The sequence below is a fragment of the Bactrocera tryoni genome, chromosome 1, assembly GCF_016617805.1.
Source record: "Bactrocera tryoni isolate S06 chromosome 1, CSIRO_BtryS06_freeze2, whole genome shotgun sequence".
Taxonomy (NCBI): Eukaryota; Metazoa; Arthropoda; class Insecta; order Diptera; family Tephritidae; genus Bactrocera; species Bactrocera tryoni.
The window spans coordinates 65,351,322-65,373,414 of record NC_052499.1 but is presented as its reverse complement, the minus strand read 5'-3'; the positions used below and the strand labels follow the sequence as shown (position 1 = coordinate 65,373,414).

At 30.9% G+C, this 22,093-nt stretch overlaps 1 protein-coding gene across 2 annotated transcripts in view; it reads left to right on the top strand.

Moving 5' to 3' along the window:
- LOC120766874 (GATA-binding factor C) overlaps positions 1-22,093 on the top strand; it is a 124,087-nt gene that overhangs the window by 68,639 nt on the left and 33,355 nt on the right. For both annotated transcript variants that reach the window (XM_040092606.1, XM_040092605.1), the window contains exon 4: positions 6,446-6,591. In XM_040092606.1, coding sequence (XP_039948540.1) covers positions 6,446-6,591 — 146 coding nt within the window. The remainder of the gene's footprint in view (positions 1-6,445; positions 6,592-22,093) is intronic.

The window sequence follows — 22,093 nt, the reverse complement described above, 5'->3', positions numbered from 1 at the left end:
GCTCGAGAAAGTTCACAAGTTTTGTGAAAGCTTTTTACAAACAATAATTTTTTGAAGAAATTGAGTGCATTGTCAAGACTGAAGAACTTCCTGACCTGAGACGCTTACTTAAACCCGTATTAAATTCCAAAAAAGTGCTAAGAAAGCTTACAGAAAAGGTTTTTGGAGCTAATAAGTATTGTATGCTCATATAGTGGACATATTAAAAAGAGTGCATAAATTTACAGTTGATTGTTTTTGTTGTCATTTTACGTATTTCAAAGCATTTTCGTTCTTATTTTCAAAAAAACGTTAAAAAGAGAGCAAATTGCTTGAATGTTGCTAGAGCGGTACTTCTAAATAAGCCCAAAAGCAGCACAGATTCAGAAAAACAATAACGAGTGCAACCACAGAAATACAAGGAACATACATATAAGTTATATAGGGTAGTCTACATACAATATAAATATATATACCTAAGTATTTATATATCTTATGATTTCTGTCAACAATGATAAGCTTGTAGCGGAAACTCTAAACAACTTTCTACCGCAGCAATTATATTGCTGTGAGTATCTTTGATAAGTACAAGAACTCTACAACATCAAAAAAAACGTAATTGACGTCAAGCACAATCAATACAACAACAGCAAACACAAGTTGTTATCAACATCAAAAGGTCGCTTGTTAGCGCTAATAACAATGAGCACACGCATAAGAAACAAAAACAGCAGAAAGTGAAGCGACAACGTCATCAAATCAAAGCAAATCAGCTGGTGACGTCTCGTAACAGCAAATAGATTAAGAACACCAATCCTTCATATGTAAATAGAGGGGCTTAATGCTCAGGTGTTAACGGCGCCACAAGACCACCACTACAACAACAAATTGTAGTACGAAGAAAAAGTGATAATTAAATGTGTGGCAATTAAAAGTGCCCAAAAATGGTATTATGTAATTGCTAAAAAAGCTCACCAAAACCGCGCAACAAAAATGTCATGTCACAATGACAGCGCGAATGGGCGAAGCGCGTCGCAAACAAATGAACTGTTTATTTAACAATCCATTTGGCTGACAAAAATGCGCACGAAAAACGCACGTCGTGTGAGCGAATGAGCGTCAGTTTGAAGGGAGTGACTGCTGCTCGGAGGGAGTATGCTCTTCGCACAATTCGCCACTAGAATTCTTCTATTTTCACTTGCGTTTAATGGCGAACACGCAAAACGCTTAAATTCATTTCTTTGAAAGCTTTGAACACATAATATGATGTCGTTATACAATTGCAACAACAACATAAAGCCGTTAGCCATAACTGCTGTCAACTGTCTTACAACAAATTCGCCCTAAATATTCTCATTTGTAGTCATTTGTGTTTGTGTGTGTGACCTTTTTCTGCTCTTCACACCCTCGCTAAACCGAAAAACGCATAAAAGTTATAGAAATAAAATATACAAATGTGGAGAAAATGTGAAAAATGTGCGCGCACGTAGAATATTCTTAATGTGCACTCGTAAAACTAAATTGAAGATTTCCACGAAAATCTCCAAAATGCACTCGAAAAAACGTAATAAATTCTGTGCTCTGGGAAATGTGGTGGAAAGTAGCAATAAAAGGTAGTTAAGCGCGTTTTTACGCTTTCATTTTGTAGTCGGTTTGTGCCGGTTGTAAAACGATTTACAAGGAATTGTGACACAAAGGTGTGGAATAAGGGCGACTATTATATACATATATTATTTTAAGAAAGGAATTTGCTGGAGACAAATTTGTAATCGAAATATATGCTCCTTACGATAATGATAGCTGTACTTAATGCTGCGAGTTTTGATGCGAAAGCTTTATTGAAAGCTCTCTGGATAAGTTTTAAAGCTTTCACAGTTTGATGACTTAATATATTTTTTTTAATCTTTTAGCGATAACTAATATCTAATGAACCTATAAAAGCTCTCGTGAAAGCTCGATTTTGAAAATATTTATTTAGAATAATATAAAAGTTTCAACGGAAGCATGATTTTAAGCATTTTTTTAAATGCTATGAAAGTTTAAATGAGAGCGGTATTTTACCAATTGTTTTTATAAAATACTATGAAAGTGCCGATGAAAACTCAGTTTTAAACACTTGGTTTTGAAACCTTTTATTTAAAATACTGTGAAACTTCAAATAAAGCAGGATTTTAAATATTTTTATTAATAATGCTATCAAAGTTTCGATGAAAGCTCTAGTGGAAGCTCGGCTTTGAAAAGTTTTAATAAAATACTATGAAAGTTTCAAGAAAAGCGATATTCTAACAATTTTTATTAAGAAAACTGTGAAAGTTTCATAAAAGCTCTGGTGAAAGCTCGATTTTGAAAATTTTTGCTTAGAATACTATGAAAGTTTCAAGGAAAGCGGGATTTAAAAAATTTTTATTTAAAATACTATGAAAGTTTCAACGAAATCTCCAGTGAAAGCTTGGTTTTGAGCGCAAATTTCCCATAAAAATGTAAAAGCGAATTAAATAAAAATTATTAAAAATTTAAACAGTTAGAAAAAACTAACGTACAGAAAATATATTTTATTTAAAGATTTTGGATCTGCATTTTAATTTAAAAAATACGAAGCAAATAGATCGGTTATTTGGCAGCAGCCGGTCATTCAATTATAAATCATAAAACACGAAAACCATATACCAGATGCCCACAAACTAAGTTACCAAAAAAAAAAAAAAAATCCATTGAAATTAGTACCGGAGCATGGTAAATTCACATTTAAAAATAATAACGGTAATACTAAAAGCGCCTAATTAATTTGTAAACGCTCAAAATGGCAGCGTAGCGGAAAAACCAACAAAAAAATATGCCGTTTTCAGTTTATTACTAAATTTCCACAAATTCTGGCTTGACTAATCTGCATATATATAGACGAACATACGTAGATATATACATATATACATAAGTATGTTTATGTACAAAAATGAGGCAGTGAACTGAAAGTTTGACCCAAAACGCAACAAAAAATATGAAAAGCAGGAATGGAAAACTCTTAAATAATAATCAGCCATATTTAGTGGCATCATTAAGAAGTCAAAATAGGTACAACAATAATAACAACAAAAACAATAACAAGCAAAGTGATTAGAGCAAAAATATCAGTACACAAACAAGCAATAAAAGCCGCATTTAAAAATGATACTGTAACTAATGTAAAACGGAAAGTGAGTCAAAGCGTGTGGGGGAGAATACAAAACTAAAACCTAAAAAAAAAAGAAAAATCATTAACTTCGTTTGCATAGCAGCTATAATACCCTGCACAAATAAAAAAGTTTCTAAACAAAGACTTGATTTGGATCGTACAATTTATATGACAGCTATATGCTATAGTACTCCGATCTGAATAATTTGTTTGAATATTGTAACACTGGTCTGGAAAATAGTCTGTGCCAAATTTAGTAAAGATATCTCGTCAACTAAAAAAGTTGTCCATACAAAGACTTGATTTTGATCGTTCAGTTTGTATGACAGCTATATACTAAAGCTGTTCGATATCGATAGTTCTGACAAATAAAATGCTTTTCGAGACAAATAGAACGTGTGCAAAATTTCAGGACCACATCTCCAAAACGGACGGACTAATACACGTATATACAGACAGATAGAGGGTCGTGTCAAAATTGATTCAGCTCTTGTATAAAGTATGTTTTATAGGAACTCCAATGTTTCCTACTGGATATTGTAAACTTCGTGGCAAACTTAAAGTGCACTGTTGTGGGTATAAAAATAAAAATTAACTAAAAATTTACTCTAATAACAAGCGCGTTAATAGCGAGAGCGCTATACTAAAGTCATTTTGCATGCCAACACAGGTGAACACATATATGTACATATATATATGTGTGTGTGTCTATGTCTGCATTGTGGCATATTTTTACCACATTTTTACCGCTTTACTGACTCACAGCCGTTGGATTTGTCTGTGCCACCACACTAATGGCACTGGCTGCGGGAGCGAACACATACGCGCGGCTGGAATAAATGGCAGACAGCGGCATTTAAATGAGCTAAAATTATTTGCACACATACACAGCCATATGTACATAGGTGCTAACATTTATATACACGCTGAACGCCGTTCAAGCTGTACAACGGTTTTAATTGCTTGACTTTTGCTGCCACAAACGGTAAGACAGTGCGTCGCTGTTGAGTGCGGTGGTGGTGGTGATCAAAAGCCAAAAACAAAAAAAAAATACGAAAAACATGAATTTTCACAGGCAATAAGAAAAATGAATTTAAAGCAAGCCGCATTAGCGACAGCAATACAGACATTAAAGTGTCCAACACACAACTGCACACATGCAACTGTTTTCAATTGCTTGCAACGGTGTCTTTGCGCGCCTACAACCACTTACATTTGTACTTAACGAAATTTGTACTTACATTTGTTGGTTTGTATGTTTGTTGGCTTGTACTTGCCACTGGCGGACCCCTGCTTTACCACCACTGACCGTTGACACCACCTCTACCACCTAAGCGCTGGTGGACTCGGCACTACTTCAGGTGCACTGTAATTCCGCTTCTTCCTCGTTACACATTCCTTCCCACTTTTATGAGGTAAGGCCAGACTTTTGCTTAATTAAAATTTGTGAAAATGTTGCTGTACGCAAATGCAAAGCGAAACACCCGAAAAAAAGTAATTCAATAAAACATAAAAACTACTTGTTGTTGTAAATGCTCGCATTAAATATAGTCAAACAAACAAGCCAAGTTAGTTCACATATATTTTTGTAAACATATTTACATAAGTATTGGTATGCCGTTTGTTGGCCGGCTGGTGTCTACTTAACTTGTTTAGTTTGTGGCAAAGGCAGCAGGCGAACTCATATGTGGTATATATACTTATTTGTATATATATTTCTATGAGTGGCAGGGTTTGCGTACAATAAAAGTGAAAAAATGCGCCGCCCGCCGAATCCATCATTTCCGCTTCCATGCGTTTTGCTCGCCACAGCGCAGACGCAGGCGCATTTTCAACCGCAGAAATACATATGTGCGTGTAGTTGTGTATGGAAAACATAAGCATACTGCAGTTTATAGGCTTTTTATATGCAAACATACTAATTTGGAATTTTATAAATATTTTTATGTGTGTGTGTGTACATATTTGTTTATGCTTTTTTGTGGGTAATAATGTTTAATGCCTTGGAAAATGTCTAAATTCCTATGCAGTAATTTTTCTGTAAAAGCTGTTGTTGCAACACAAATCCAGTTAGTTAATTAAAAATTGGTTATTTAGTATAAAACTATAAAAATAAATATTTAAACACATATCAAAGGCAATGAAATTAATAACTTTTTTACTAATTAATTAAAATTGGGAAAAACCTTATTTCACATATTATTACCAAACAACTGTGTTTTTATTTGATTTAAATTACAAAAATTATTTTTTTTTATTAGTTAAATTTTCTTATATATTTTTTTTATTTAATTATGTATATATTATTAAACAAGACATGTGAGTAAAATATTTGATATTTTTAATTAGTAAAAATATTTTATTTAATGATTTAAATTAAATTAATAAATAAATTTCTAATTAATTAATATGTTGAAATATTTTTTTAAAAAAATATTTTAATTAGTTTACTAAGTAAATGTTAATATTTTTCTAATAATGTTTTAAAAAATTAATTAAATTTCAAATTAATAAAAATATTAAAAATTTATTAAAAATATCTAATAAGTAAAAATACTAATTATAATTAAATTAATAATTTTTTTAATTATTGATTTAAGTTTAATTAAAAATTAAATTTCAAATTAATAAAAAAAATTAAATATCTATTAAAAAATATTCTAATAAGTAAAAATTAAATAATTAAAATTAAATTAATAGGATTTTTATAGTAATTAATGATGTAAATTAAATTAATAAATACAATTTTAAATTTATAAACAATATTAAATATTTAATTAAAAAATATTCTAATTATTAAAAAAAATTATTGACTAAAAATTAAATTAATAATTTTTTTGAATTAATGATTTAAATAAAGTTAATAAATAAAATTTTAGATCTATAAAAAAAAAAAAAATATTGAATATTTAATAAAAAAAAAAAAAAAATTAAATTAAATTAATAATTTTTTAATTAATGACTTAAATAAAGTTAATAAATAAAATTTAAATTTATAAAAATATTGAATATTTAATAAAAAAATATTCTAATTAGCAAAAAAATTAAAGATTTAAATTAAATAATTAATTTTTTTTATTAATGTAATATAATATTTTTTTACTTAGAAGAAATTAAAAAATTAAATATTCAAATATTTTTTTTAAATATCTTTTTTTATTTAATTTCAATTAAATTATTATTTATTATAAACAAAATTTAAAATGTTCAAATAAATTTCTCAAATGCCACTTTGCATGCCTTTTAAGCTTAAAAATAGTTTCCATTTAATACCAAAAATGTCTTCTTCTATTACAGAGGGTCGCGAATGCGTCAACTGCGGTGCCACATCAACGCCATTATGGCGACGCGACGGCACCGGCCACTATTTGTGCAATGCCTGTGGTCTCTACTATAAAATGAATGGACAAAATCGACCACTTATCAAACCAAAGCGAAGACTGGTGAGTTGAGAAAAATATTACACATGCCTACATATTCACTTAAAAAATTTTATCGAATTTCAAAAAATGTGTAACAAAATCACACGCTAAAAATAAGACATAATACAAATATTTTTTACTCCCTGCAAACAAATTTGATTGATACAATTTCTGAGTAAAAACTCATATATGCCACAAAAAAAATTGCGACAAATATCTTATGAAAGAATATTCTTAAACAAATTCATCTGTTATGATTTTTCAAATAAATATAAAGGTGCATTTTCTTTTTTCATAAGACAAAATTCATAAAAAGAAAAGTTTCAATGAGTTGATAAACTTTCATTAAAACACATTATCTTACATAAAATATTTAAAACAAGAAATTAAAAAAATTTAGCTCTTTATAGTAATTGAAAAAATTAATTTTAAATTAAAAAAATTTAAATTAAAGCATTTTTTTATTAAAATTTATTTTTTTCGTAAAAAAGGTTAAATTAAAGCAATTTTTTTTAATTTGATAAGAAATATAGTTTTGATTTAATTTTAAGTTTTAATAATTCTATATTTAATGATTTTAATTTGAATTAATTTAATTAAATTAATTTTTTTCAGAAATTATTAATAATTTTTACTAAAACGAATATTTTAATTAAAGCATTTAATTGTAATTTAATTAAATTCATTAATTTAATTTTAATTAATTATTTTTCTCATAAATTATTATACAGTAATCAAATTTTTTATTTAAAAAAACTGTAATTTTATTTAAAAATGTAATTTTAATTTAATTAAATTAATTTTATTTAATTTAAGTTAAACTAATTTTTTTCATAAATTATTATAAAACAAAAAACAAAATTCTTTAAGTAAACAATTTTTGCATGACAGCTAATTCAGCAAAGTTCAACAAAACAATGATTTTATTTTATTGTCCAAAAATATGGTGAATAAGCTATGAAAATAGCTGAAAGTTGAGATAAAAGCGTTTTGATAACCGTTAACCATTTCCACGCAATCTTGTCTTAACCTCACTTTAATATACTCACCTTCAAAAAAATATCAATAATTATTAGTTTAAATGCACATAAATCGTCTACAAATTCCAAAACACGACATATAATACACTCATACATGTAGTATATATGTATATGTATGTGCGTTTGTATAAAGTTCTCAGAAAATCCAAAATTTAATAATAAGTACTCAATTTACAATTTATGGACTTGTGCGCTGTCTAGAAGAAAACAGAGACAAGGAGAAAAAATAACGCGGTCGCAATCATTACGCGCTCATTTACTGTTACGCACAGACAAATTACAACAACAAATCGGGTAACACAATAAAACATTAAAGATAAAAGAGACAAAAAGTAAAGAAAATCACAACAAACATAAAAGACTGAGCTGCACAATGTCAACAGCAGCGAAACACGAACATAAACAACAACAACACAGCTGCAGTAATAGCCAGATATCTGAAAAATTACAAGAAATATATAAAAATATAAAAGAAAAAACTAAAACCCAAAAAGTCAGCAAGTCGTAGAAGTCTTAATATCTGCCATTTACATCTGTAAAATGAGTGGGATACGCACAAACACTCACACACACCAATTAAGGCAGTGAGACGACTGCACTCATTTAAGCCACATCTACTTGACAGTACATGCCTTCTAACAGATCCAGACATTATCGCCTAGCTGCGATCAGCGATAAGCGCGCCACAGTGCTGCCTACTCGACCAGTGGCGCCAACTACATCAAAAACCGCTGCAATCACAAAATCAATGCACCAAATCAACATTACAACAACAACAAGCACAACAACAACACAACACATAACCTTTATAAAACAGCAATCTTCTCACTAAGCAGCGCCAGGCCTGAGCGCCTTTGCTGCTACTTGAAATTGTGGCAATGGCCCTGGCTGCAGGGATGCTGCGTCACCAACTGCTGCATGCAGCTTGGAGCTGAGTGGAGCCCAGCTGGTATGGGAGTAAAAATTTTAAGGCTATCAAAATAACATAAATTGGTCTATTAGCGTGTACACGCATGCACCTGTATGTATGTATGTGAGTAAGTGTTTTTATATGCATATGCATGTATGTGTGTGAGCGTGCTGGGCGTTAGTCAGCAATCGACAGCTTCACGCTCACGCAGGAGGTACACTTTCCCACCTTGTTGCATGCTGCACCGCAAGCAACGAATATTAATATGTTTATGGCTACATATTTATATTTTTTCACATTTCTACATACACACATTTCCACATACATATGTATGTATATGTACATACATATGTATAGGTGTATGTGCGGGGTATGTGCTTGCGCTTAGCATTCTATGCAGCGTTGATTCCCCTGTTATTGGCATTTAAATTGTACGCATTTGATTGCATTACATTAACATATATCTACCATCAATAAAAATAACAAAAACAACAACACAACGTACCTTCTACGTTATATGCTGGCGCTGAATGGCGCGCATGCGCGTTGGCGTCAACGGCCGATCTTCAGCTTCACCTTCTGCAACATAATTCTCTACCCTGCTCATCTTCCACGTCTCCTCACACACACACAGACCCACATACATGCACTGCAACACCGCCTATCAGTTTCTTCTCTGCTCGTTGCGTCGTTCGTCGTCTCTTCGGTCGCCGGTGCGCCCATGCGCTGCTCGCATTATGCTTATGAGGGAATTCCCAAGAAATTCACAGCTGGATATTTAGGGTTTGTTGATTTTTGTTGACATTTTTAATGCTGTTGACAAAATATGCAACAAATTAAAATTTATGCTGTGATTTTTATGTGCAACGGAATGCCACAAGTCTTGGGTGAGCGGGGTGCAGAGCTGTGCGACTTGTATTTGGGGCTGTAGGAGTAGGCGCTTAATTGTTTTAAAACTTTTTTTTAATTTTTTAAGTTTTTTCAATTTGTTTTTGTATGTAAATTAAGTCATGCCGAGGTTTAAGTATGCTTATATATACATATGTATGTTTATATTAGTAGGTATGTGTATATGCATGTGTATCAGCATTACTGCGTCTCTAACACTACTCTTTTCCTATAAATACTAAATGAACTCCAGCCCAATGTCAACTGCACATCATTAGCATTAAACGCGTCGGGCCCACTTCCAGATTCACTTGCCTCAAACTGCGCCTAACTGCAACTGCGCGACTCTTGCGACTTGCTATTGCCACCACCAACTGCTTGTGGCCACTAAAAATATGTGCACATGTATATATACATATATAAACTTTTGCATATATGTATATTTGTGTGTGGCGTGCTGGTTTATTGTGCCACAACAGGATGCTCCACATCAATGGCCACACTACTGTCATGTCGTTAAGTCAATTTGATATGCAATTCAATTGTTCGCTTGCTCAGCATAACTGCGCACAAACACACACACACACATACACATACTTACGGATGTTTAGTATAAACACTTGAGCTTATAAATAAAAAGCTTGTAGAGTCTGGGTGGCAAGCCAAGCCAAGCCATTCAGCTAGCCAGCCGTCCAGTTGTCGTGTGGACCCCACTAAACTGCCACCAGGCGAGGCAAATGGTCAAGCTGACTACATATTTGACTGGCATTGTATTGATCGCAGCGTCCAACCTACACCACATATACATGCATACATACAAACATATGGGTATTTATGCAAAGGCATAGGAAGCTGAAAAGTCAAGGCGGCACTTTGTTGCCGCTGAACTTGAAATGCTGTGGCAGCAAAAACGCCGAAAAGGCAATATATCTAAGGTGAAGCGCGACAATAAAAACATTACAATTGAAGTGAAAAAATAAGTTCAATGAAAATTTAAATAAATTCTTATATGCATGTACATATGTGTGAGTGTGTTGTCTGTGGAAACCACAGCTAACAAGTTCTTAAGCAGCAAACTCGAATGCTCCACATCCGTGTGGTCCTGCTGCCGCAATGTAAGCACGTGTTTTTACCGCTTGAAAGTATGAAGTGACTTAGAGTTCGTGTTTGCCAGGGTTTTGTCTAAATACCATAGGTTGGAATGTATAACTAACCCTGTTGACTACTAAATTTAATTAATTTTTGATATTAAAGCTTTAGAAAGCTTTTAGGGTTAAAAATTAAAATCAAACTTTACAACTAAGTATTTTTTCTTGAATATTGCTGACAACTACAAAAACCTCTATTCTGTCAACTTTCAGGATTATTGATGAAAGCTAATGATTATGTCTTGAAAGCTTTCTTATTCTCAAAAAGTCTCATTACACAAACTGTTATTTGTTGAGTACTCTCAAAAGTTGTACTCTGTTTTGGGAAATTTAATGAAAGCTCAGAGGCTCTACGTTCGGAAATTTAATAAAAGCTAATGATAACCTGTTGAACGCTGTTGCGGTTTTGAAAAGCTTTATTTATATACTACTGGTTATTAAAGAAAGCTTTAAAAAGCTTTACCCTACTTTAGGCAACGTAATCATCTCTCAGAAGGTCTACTTTTCGAGTTTTAATGAAAGCTTATAATATTGTGTTGAACACTGTTACGGTCTCAAAAAGCCCCATTATATAAACTTTTTTTTCTTGAATACATGTGAAATCTGTAAAAGGCTCTACTCTGTTTTAGGAACTTTAAGGAAAGCTTAGAAGTTCTCTTTCAGATCTCTCATGAAAGCTTATTATAGTTTTTAAAAAGCTTTTGTACATAAAAATCAAAACTCTTTGAAATCGATTTGAAAATTACAAGCAGACATTGACTTTTTATATACAAGTATGCAAATACAGCCAAATCTATAATATCTGACAACGTAGCATTTCTAGAGCTTTTATACATTTTCTTAAAGAGTTTATGCTACTACTGTGTACCCGCAATTTATTAAAATATTTCATCTAGTTTATTTTTTTACATTTGTTACAGTTTTTATTTTTGAAAGTTTGCATTGCAATTGGAGCCTCAAATTTTTAAATTCCATCAAAGCTTTCGAAAACTTGTTTTGTTTGTTACTTTTAAGCATTCTAAGTTATAAAAACCTTTTTTTTAATGAATTTCCAAAGCTCCAAAGCTTTAAAAAAGCTTTTAAGCGCACTCGAGCTTTCATTAGAAAATATTTTTCATTTGTAATTGTTTTGAAATTTATATGTGTACCAAGATTACAATTTAATTTCATGTAAAACACACGCCTTAGAAGCTTTCGAAAGCTTATTTTGTTTTTTCTTTGTTAAATTTAATTATAAGTTAGTCATAGAAAACTTGCTTCAACTGATTTTCAAAAGCTTTGAAGTTTTTTAAAATTCTCTCACACAGGCACGAGCTTTATTTTTTCAATACAATATTTTTAATTGTTTAGAAAAAATAATGAGTATTTATATTTCAACTTAAACTCAAGTAAACCGCTCTCAAGAGCTTTCCATTTCAGATATAGTATTATCGAACAATTATTTCATTATTTTTGCATTAACACTTAACTTGTTTCAGTTTGCTGACCACGCCGCAGCCACACCCAAAATTATGCACCGGTTTTACGTTGTCGAAGAATGCTATAAAGTGCCGAAAGCGCTGCACTTCTTAAGCTTTCAATGCTTTTTTCAAGAAATATGTAAGCAACAATATTGACACGGGGAAAATACATACATACATACATAGTATAGTATAATTATGTATCGTTGCTTATTGTTCCAATTTTCCTTAGACTTGCCAATGTGTTTTGACTTAAGGCAGAAATACATAGATTAAAATGCAGACAACAACAACAAAAATCAGAAAAACTTGACAACAAACATTCGCATTGTTCGGTTCTGTGTGGCATTGTGCCGCTAAATCATTTATTGTTGTTGCTATTCACTGTTTTTTTGCACATTTATTTGCGCTTATCGATTTGCATATGCAAAATGTAGCAGGCAGTGAGGAATATTACAACAACTACTTAGCTGCAAGCTGTTCAATAATTACGTTTAATTGTGAGGCAAAAATGCATTTTCGCGAAGATTTTTCGCTTTTTCGATATTTTTTCACATTTTTCACACAAACATATACACATATGTATAGATTTTACTCGCTTAACTTTGTGGCCGCAAAAAAATGGTGGAAAAAAAAACAACAAAAAATAGCACAAACGTCCGGCCGGAATAGCAATTGCCTTAGCCTTACCCACACAGCTGACTTAACTGACCTCGGCGACTTACACAAACATACATACATATGCATATAACTGTGTGCGCTTACATTTAGCTTAGAATATTTTCAGAGGTAAATTGTAATTACACTTAACGCCAGTCAAGCTATGCGCGCTGCTGCTGCCAGCGTCGCGCCGAGAGAAAAGCGAGAGTATTTTGCATACTTCTCCACAACTAAAAAAAAATTTACACATATACTATACATACATAAAAATATATGCAGTGTTATATGATTTTTTATTGCCTTCTTTTCTCGCATTGTGTTTAGGGCTTTTGGGGCGGAAATTGGCCGTAGGCAGGCAGCACGCTTGTCGGTATGCGCGTAAACAATTGATTTTTAGCATGACTTAGAAGGTGAACTGTGCGCTCACCTTGACTCGCTTGACCAACACTCCATTGGTGTGCAAGTGTGTCGGTGTGTGTGTGTGCTTATATACAGATATGTATAATACTTTACAAACACTAGCAAACAAAAGTTTTTTTTTTTCTGTGGAAAAACTTTGGCGTTTTCGGCCCTTAGGCGCAGTCTTCGGACAGTTAAGTGCGCTAGTGATTTGTAAATGTGCAAAGTTCTAAATTTTTTTACTAAAAAGTTTCAAATTTATTGTTGGCGAGTGTTGTGCTGTGAAATTGAGAACAAAAAATTTTTGACATTTTTTTCTGTAGGCGGTCAAGGTGAGAAAGTTCTAACTGTAAATTGAAGGAAGAAAATACAAAAACAACGCTTAATTTAGTTTAATTAAAAAAAATTTAAATTTTTTAAATTTTAGACATGGTTTTTAAATTTCACAAATTAAATAAAATTAATAAAAAATAATAATTTTACTTAAAATTTTAATTTCAAATGTAAAAAAATTAAAATTAAATTACTAAATATTTATTAGTAATAAATAAATATTTATTAGTAATAAATAAATAATTTCTCAAAAAAATTTAGCATCAAATATATAATATTGTTTTCTGTTCAAATAAAAAAATAATTATTTAAATTAATAATTAATTAAAATAACTTATTATACAACCTAAATAAATTATAAAAATAAATTTTTAATAAATAATTATTTATTTTATAGAAAATAAAATATATTTTTTTGAATACAAATTTTAACTAAATATATAAAGGTTTATTTAAAATTAAAACAACAACAAAAAGTTGAAAAATATTTTTAATTAATAATATTAAATTATTTGCGTAATTTTCATACATTAAATCAAATTAATAATTAATAATAATTTTGCGTAAAAATGTTAATTTCAAATGTAAAAAAAATTAAATGAAATAAATAATTATTAATATTAAATAAATAATAATTTCACAAAAAAATTTTAGTAGCAAACATAAAATAACTTTTTGTATAAAATAAATAAATGTTTAATAAATAATTTTTCTGCACCAGAACTTTATAGAAAGTATAAACTATTTATTATTTTTTTTTTTTGTAAGACACAAGTTAATAAAAAAAAAAACTTTTATTGAAATAAATAATATTAAAAAATTATAAATAATCTTTTCAAATAAAATATGTGAGAGCAAATTTATGATATTATTTTAAATAGCAAATAAATAATAATTTCACAGAAAACTTGTTATACAAAGCAAAATATTATAAAAAACCATTTTTTTTAAACCAAAATTTAACAAAAAATATAAAAATTTAATTGAAATAAATATGTAATTAGCAAAATTATGAAATATATAAATAATATATATATAATAAATAATCATTTCACATAAAAATTTTAATAAAAAATATATTTTTTTTTGTTTTTTAATCTCAATAATTTTGAAAAGAAATAATTAAATATTTCAAAATCAGTTTTCCAAAAACAAATAATATTAAATAAAACTTAAATAATTTCACGCCAAAAAATAATAAAAATATTTTTTAATATTAAATATGCATTAAAATACTAAACATTTTTATAATTCCATGAAGTGATAAATATTTTTTTTTCGATTTTTTTAAGAAAAAAGTTTTTTTTCTTTTTTTTTTGTTATTATTAATATTTTCCTATATTAACAATATAATTTTTTATAATCCATAAAAACTATAAAGTTACCAGACAATAAAGTAAATATCACCAATGCACTCCTCCACTGCGGCCTTCATGTGCATACTTCAATTAAACTTCCCGTTAATTCAACGCAACAAACTCGCTTCAAAGCGTTTAACCGTCGAAACAAAACCCAATTACATACACATATATGTATACATGTAAAGAAATATGCAAATTTTTATTGCCGCTGACGCATCTTAAACTGTTTATAATTTATAAAACAATGACGGCGATTTTTTTCTTAACAATTTTAATCTCTTATGCCTTGTTTATTTTTACAAAACCCATAAATTACTAAAACTCAGCAAGCAAATTAAATTCGTGACTTATGCTGTAAACGCTGAACAAATTTACAATAAGCGGCCAGCAATAAACAATAATGAATTAAAAGATTTCTTTGAAGTAATAACTGGAAAAAATGAATGCCGCAGCGGCAGCCGCGCCGACATGCAGCTGCACAGCTGCGATGAATGAATTTTGCCAACAACAACACCAACAACAATTAGTAAATACAATGACGTACATTGTTGTTTGAACTGCACATTTTCACATAGTTAATGCTGCCTTAAACGCTCATTTAGCAGAATTGCTATACTTGTTTCTTTTTTTTTCTTTTTTGCAAGCGTCTATGTTTCTTGCCTAAACGTGAGCGGAAAACGCTTGTCAATGGCATATGCTAATGTATAGCGCTTGAGATATTAAGTAATCGAAGTAATAAATATGACAAGAAAAACGGCTTTAGAAAAACTAATGAAATATGTATTGAGCTTTCATGTGTAGAAGCTTTGTTTTATTAATGGTCCGACTTACGATTATATTTTGAGCATTTTTTTGTAATTTTAATACCGTTTTTTATTTAAATTGACTAGTAAAATGAATATTTAAGCTTTTTCGTATTAAGCTTTCACGTCTAAACGCTTTTTTTATTAATAGCCCCACTTACAATTATATTTTGAACATTTTTTTTTTAATTTTAATACCGTTTTTCATTTAAATTGACTAGTAAAATGAATATTTAAACTTTTTCGTATTAAGCTTTCACGTCTAAAAGCTTTTTTTATAAATGGTTTCACTTACAACTATATTTTTAGTATTTATTTGTAATTTTATTACAGATTTTTGTTTAAATTGAGTAGTTAAATGCATTATTAAGCTTATTCGTATTGAACTTTCATTCATGAAAGCTTTGCTTTCAATAATGGTACTACTTATAAATATATTTTGAACTTTTGTCTAATTTTAATACCGTTGTTTCTTTAATTTACTCTTTAAATGCATATTGCAGCTTTTTTGTATTGAGCTTTCGTATGTGAAAGCTGCGCTCTTATTAATACAACCACTAATGTAAGTGTTTTCGGCTTTTATGTTAATTTTAAAATCGAATATTACCTACATATTTATGATTTCTATGTATACTTAAGCTCTCATAGCTGCAACAAAGCTTTTGAAATAGCAAGAACTTTCAGTATTTTCATATTTCTTTATGGTTAAAACGAATTTTGTCCATACAATCATTATCATTTGTAGTTGACATGATCCATTTTCTAAAAAGAATACCCTCAAACCTTAAAGAAACATAGTTCATAAGTTAATTTAACAAGTTTTAAATATTTTTCTTTGTAAATGGTTGAAAAAACGTTCATAATAAAAAACTTTAAAGCTACGAAAGCACTTAACAACTTTCCGCCTAAGCTTTATTTGACAGGAGAGGTAATAAAAAGCAAACACACATCTATAAAGACTTTCTCAATCGTGCCAAATATAAATCAAAGCTTTAAATTTACATATACCATACATGTGCGTTGTGTAAATAGTAATGAAAGCTTTCATAAAAACAAGCTTTAAATGTACAAAAGCTCTAAAAATTATACAATACAAAAGCTTCTAAGTTTCCGAAAGGCAATAATAACTAAAAATAGCCCACATGTGGAAGCTCAAAATATATTTCGATACGAAAGCTCTGAAAGGACTTACATTCCAAACTTTTACCAATTGTAAATGAAAGGCAATAATTAAAAGTTTATATGAAAACTCAAAATATTTCACTTTCCATGCCAATTATAAGTCAAAGCTTTTGATATAAAAAATCTCTAAAAGGGTTCCAAACTTTTTCCAACTGCTTCTGAAAGCCTCTAATAAAACCTACCTAGATATGAAAGTTCGAAAAATTGCGATTTGAAAGCTCTGAAGGGGTTTTCATTCTAAGCCTTTCCCGACTATTAATAAAGGACTCTAAAAAAGCCATATATGAAAGCTCCAAAGCTATTTATGAACACTAAAAAGCTTTCACTTTTGTGTTAACTACAAGTATAGTTCAAAGCTTTCATTATATAAAAATTGACAAACAAACGATTTGAGCATACATATTTTGTAGTAAAAAATAAATCTTTTCGTTTCGTTTTTCTGCTGGTCAATGGCTTGCAATACTTAATTTGGCGAATCATTCCGCATTCTACAATAACAACTACAAACTTTTGTTTTTATTTATATATACAAATTACTATCATAGCTTTATAACTCTGTGAGTAACGATAATGAAGTCGTACGCCTGAACATGCTTAGCCCAGGCGTTAATTAAACACGTGCTTTTTACGCACCCCCACTGTTCTAAGAAGCATACAAAGATGTACCAAAAACGCCTAACCGAAACACGCTCCAGCTCCAGCTGTGTTTCATGCGCCGCGCTTGACGCTCCAAAAACTCACCCGAAAAAATACACTAATAAATATGAGTTGTGAGTAAAATTTTGAAACGTCATGGCGAAGGTGCACAAAGCGCTTGCGCTCAAATGCTTTCTAACATGCCACTTCATGTCACACACAAACACACGCACCCATAAAGCATTACTAAAAAATGAAAAATGGTAAATGGCTTATTAAACTCCCTTTTCCTGCTTGCTTGTTTGTTTGTTTGCTTATTTGAGCGCGCGCGCGCAATCATTGGCAAACGCGCGCAGGCCAATCAGTAATTTTCCATATCATTTCGGCATAATTTTTTTCTCTATCGATATTTTTCAAATCACTGCGCGCCTTTGTTGCCGCTGATATGTGTTAAAAGAGCTGTTATGTGGCGTGAAATCATAACAAATTTTGTCTTATCACGCGCGGCGCGCTTCTAAACGCTGCATTTGTCGAACGCGCTGCGCAAACAAAAGACTTAAGCAGCAAACTTGTATGTCGAGTTACGCCGCGCGCATGCAGCTTGTAAACAGTGGGCATATAAGAATATTTGAGTGGTGATATTGAGGATTTATATGCCATGTGATTAAAGAGATGGCGCGGAATGTGTTACAATTTACACGAAATTGACGCTGCAAAAAAAATTTTAAAAAAATATATATAAACAAAAAAATTAAAAAAGGGGAAACAGAGTCGAACAGAATCCTATAAACACACAACCGCAGCTATGTGTCGCTTAACTTCGATTTAACAACAAATTAAACTGGAAATTAACACATCTCAGACGCCGCATGGCACAGCGTAGCATGTCATATTCGTGCGCTGCGGCTTCCTTGGCTTCACTCTGGTTGTTATTGTATGCTGCCTCGCTCAAAAACCGTGGGAATATGCGAGGTGAGGCTCTTAAGCAGCCACTAATATATTGGCATAAAACCACGACGGACCACATGTGGGCAGTAACGCCAAAAATTAACTGTCTGCATTAACAGGCATTAAAATGGAAACGAAAAATTAAAAAAAAAAACTTTCTGAAATAAAAATCGATGCTCATCAATAGCGCGCACTTAATCAGAATGTGCTGAATAACGCGTAAACCAAAGTTAAAAGAAACGCGCATGACGGAGCTAGCAACCAGCGACGACGATAAAGGATTCGCCGCCCTAATGCAGGCATTCGCTTATAATAAATCAAAAATTCACAATCAATGCCAGCGCGCTCAGGCGAACAGGTTGCAGCGAATTAAAATCAAAAATCTTTAAATATTTAGCCACAGCCGTGAAAGGGTTCGTTGCACGCGGCAAAACGCGAAACGCCAAAAGTGAGCAGGCGACAGACTGAACGCCACGCCGCCGCCGCCGTCGCAACATGTGGGGCGTTATTGCGCCGAAAAGTGCACAAGCGACAAAGTGGATACACATACATGATGTGCATATACACATACACAAACATACATACATTTGCGTTTCATTTTCGTAGCTTCAAAATTGAGTTTCGCCCGCAAAGCAGCGCGTCTGTCAATATTCCAGCGACCATGTGCCGCGAATGACGAGCCGACGCGACAAGTCAGCAGCAGCAAGCACAGCTGACGATAGATCTTGTTAAGACAAAATAATTTGGGCAATTGTTTTTGTGTATGTTGTTGGCGCTGATCCGCAGGCAGGAATGCAGTAAAGGAAAATAATCAGATCGGAGGCGCTTGAAGCAGTTATTGAAGATTTAAGATGTAGTATAGTATATTTAAAAAGGAGCAACAACAACAAAAATGTATCAAAACAAAAAAATAATAATAAATTAATCAAAATGTGCTGAATAAATAAATAAAAAATAATAATAATAAATTAAAAAAAAGAATAAATTGAAAAAAAATCGCAAAACAACAACAACAAAAATTTTTGAAACATATAAATGAAAAAAAGACAACAGCAACTAAAAACTGTATCAAAACAAAAACAACAATAATAAATTTTAAAAAATTCCAAAAGCAAATACAACAACAACAAAATTCTCAATTCAAACAAAATTCTTAAACATGGCATAAACAACAACAATAATAAATTTAAAAAAATTCCAAAAGCAAAAACAACAACAACAAAATTATTTTAAAAGTTCCACTAGAAAAAACAACAACAACCAAATTAAGTTTTTAAGCAAATAAGCCAAAATAAATGCAACAACAACCAAATAGGATGCAACAACGCCACTTTATGAAAGATCAATTAAAAATGAACGATACCGGTGGCGGTTGGCTGCATCATTCGTTACGCCTCACGTTCGTTTTGCAGCCGTTGCGTGGCTAAATATGTATGAAAGAGTTAGCATTTTTTGCTGCTGTTGTTTTAATTTTTCTTATTTTGATAAAATATTTTTTCCTTTTCCTTTTGAACTTTTTATTTTCTTTTTGAGCTTTTTAGTTTTGAGTATCCTCTTTTTATTATTATCATTTTTTTGATTCTTAATCATATTAATTTGTTCTTTGTTTTTTCTCGTTTTCTTTAAGTTTTAGCTTTTTTGTTCGTTTTTTCCTTCTTTATTTTTTTTATTTGCTTTACTTAAGCGGCGCGTTTTGTCCTCTTAACGATTCCACTTGTTTTTCTTAGCTTTGTTCGCTTCGTTTACCTTAAGAGAGGCGTTTCAGTAAAAATAATGGAATATTGAGTACTTTTTTCAAGGCAGTTAAGTAGTGAATTTAGTGCAATCCACCGATAAAGCAATAAAATTTTAAAGGCATGTGCTAATGCGGCAATAATTTATAGGGTTTTTTGTAAATAGAAAGTGTTTAAAATTTTCTACTAAAGAAGAGTGACTAAGGGGTTATATGCACTTGCGAATTTTCAGCATTTTTTCGCATAAATATCGAGTGGACATATATTTGAGAATATTAGCCAAAAGCGTTAATCCGGTGAATAGGTTGAGATATATGAGCGTATTTGTAATAAGGGTGAATTCGGCTGCCAAAACTTTAAACGCATTTTTCTCGAAAAACTGCTTTCAGAGTCTATGAAAAAAATGCCTTCGAAAGGCATAAATCGATCGACTAGATATTTGGCCATAACTTTAACAGATATATTTGTCAAGTAATAATCGAGTGAAAATAATATATATTATCGATCGTTTAAGTCAATTTAAAGCGCAAATTAAAACAAAAAAATTGGGAAAAGCCATTTTGCCAAAAAATCATAGTTTTGACCAATCCTTACCTAAACATTTTTTTCTCAAATTAATCGTAATTTATTGAAGTAAGTCTTAAAGTTGAGCCCACTGACTTCGAATTTCGGTAGGAAATTTTAATTATTTTGACTCGTTGTTGGATCGGCTATATTTCTACGATGAAATGTCAAACTTTACTAAAGAGAAATGTCAAAAGAGCGAGAAAAATTATGGCGTCGTTTGCTGTCCCTAGCGGTCTGCTTTTGTAGTGCCCTATTGAAAAACCCTATACATTGAATTTTTTAAAGAAAATATTTTTTATTTATTTACTGAATGAAATCCCTCTGAAAAAACTGAAAACCTTTAGAAAAACGTCTTTCGGACTTGAAAGTGATTATAATATATGTATATATGCAAGTCAGAAAAAATATATATATCAATTTATTAGTTAATTAAAGCACCGGCAAAAAATCGCATGGGATTAATTTTCAAGCCAAAAAAATATAAAAAAAGAATATCCTTTTAAATTCCATTTTTTTTTAAATATGTATAACAGTAAATAATATCATTTATTTATATATTTTTTGTGCATCTTTAATTACGTTCAAAGTGCTTCAAACGATTTTTAAGGAATATACATACCATATATAACTACATATTATCACCTAAAGTACAAAATAACGTTACATCACTTTTCATAACTTTGCGGACGAAAGAAAAAGGAAATTAAAAACCACTCAAACTGAAACAAAGTTTGAGTTTTGGATATGAAATGGTGATATATTGGTTATCATACACTATAATAAATAAATAAAATGGTTATAGATTGGTTATTATATCTGTCAACGATTTTCGTTTTTTTTTTTTTTTTTTTAAGATACGTTGTTTTGCATTTTATGTGACGATATACAAGTATATAAAAATATACAATAAATACTTATTTCCCTGTTAAGCCTCCCGCTCTCGCTAAAGCCATTAATATGCAGAAAGTGAGTCAAAGCATGCTATAAGCGCCATTTAATGAATTGATTTCTAGCTAACACAGTTACACAACACGTGTACATACACTTATGCACACATACATAATTAGTTTTATTCAAGTATTGTGAGTTATTGTATTGATTAAAGCACACCTTACCCACACCACAAATGTCATAAGTCCACCGACACCTTGCCAACTTACACAGCACACGCCTACAAATCATGCCAAGCGCTAAAAATACACCTTAACACACCCGCCAAACAGACATACAAGCATACAAGAACAAATAGCATGAGTATCGAAGAAATGCAGCGCCATCGCACGCATATAAAATTAAGGTGAAATCAATGAAACAAATGTCGCACATTAAAAGTGTGGTCAATGAGTTTTACAAATGAACATGGTCATGTAGATATACATATATATATATACATATAGCATTTGTATAACTGTTTTAGGTATGTATGGTATAAGTTGTATGTGTGTGTCACATAAA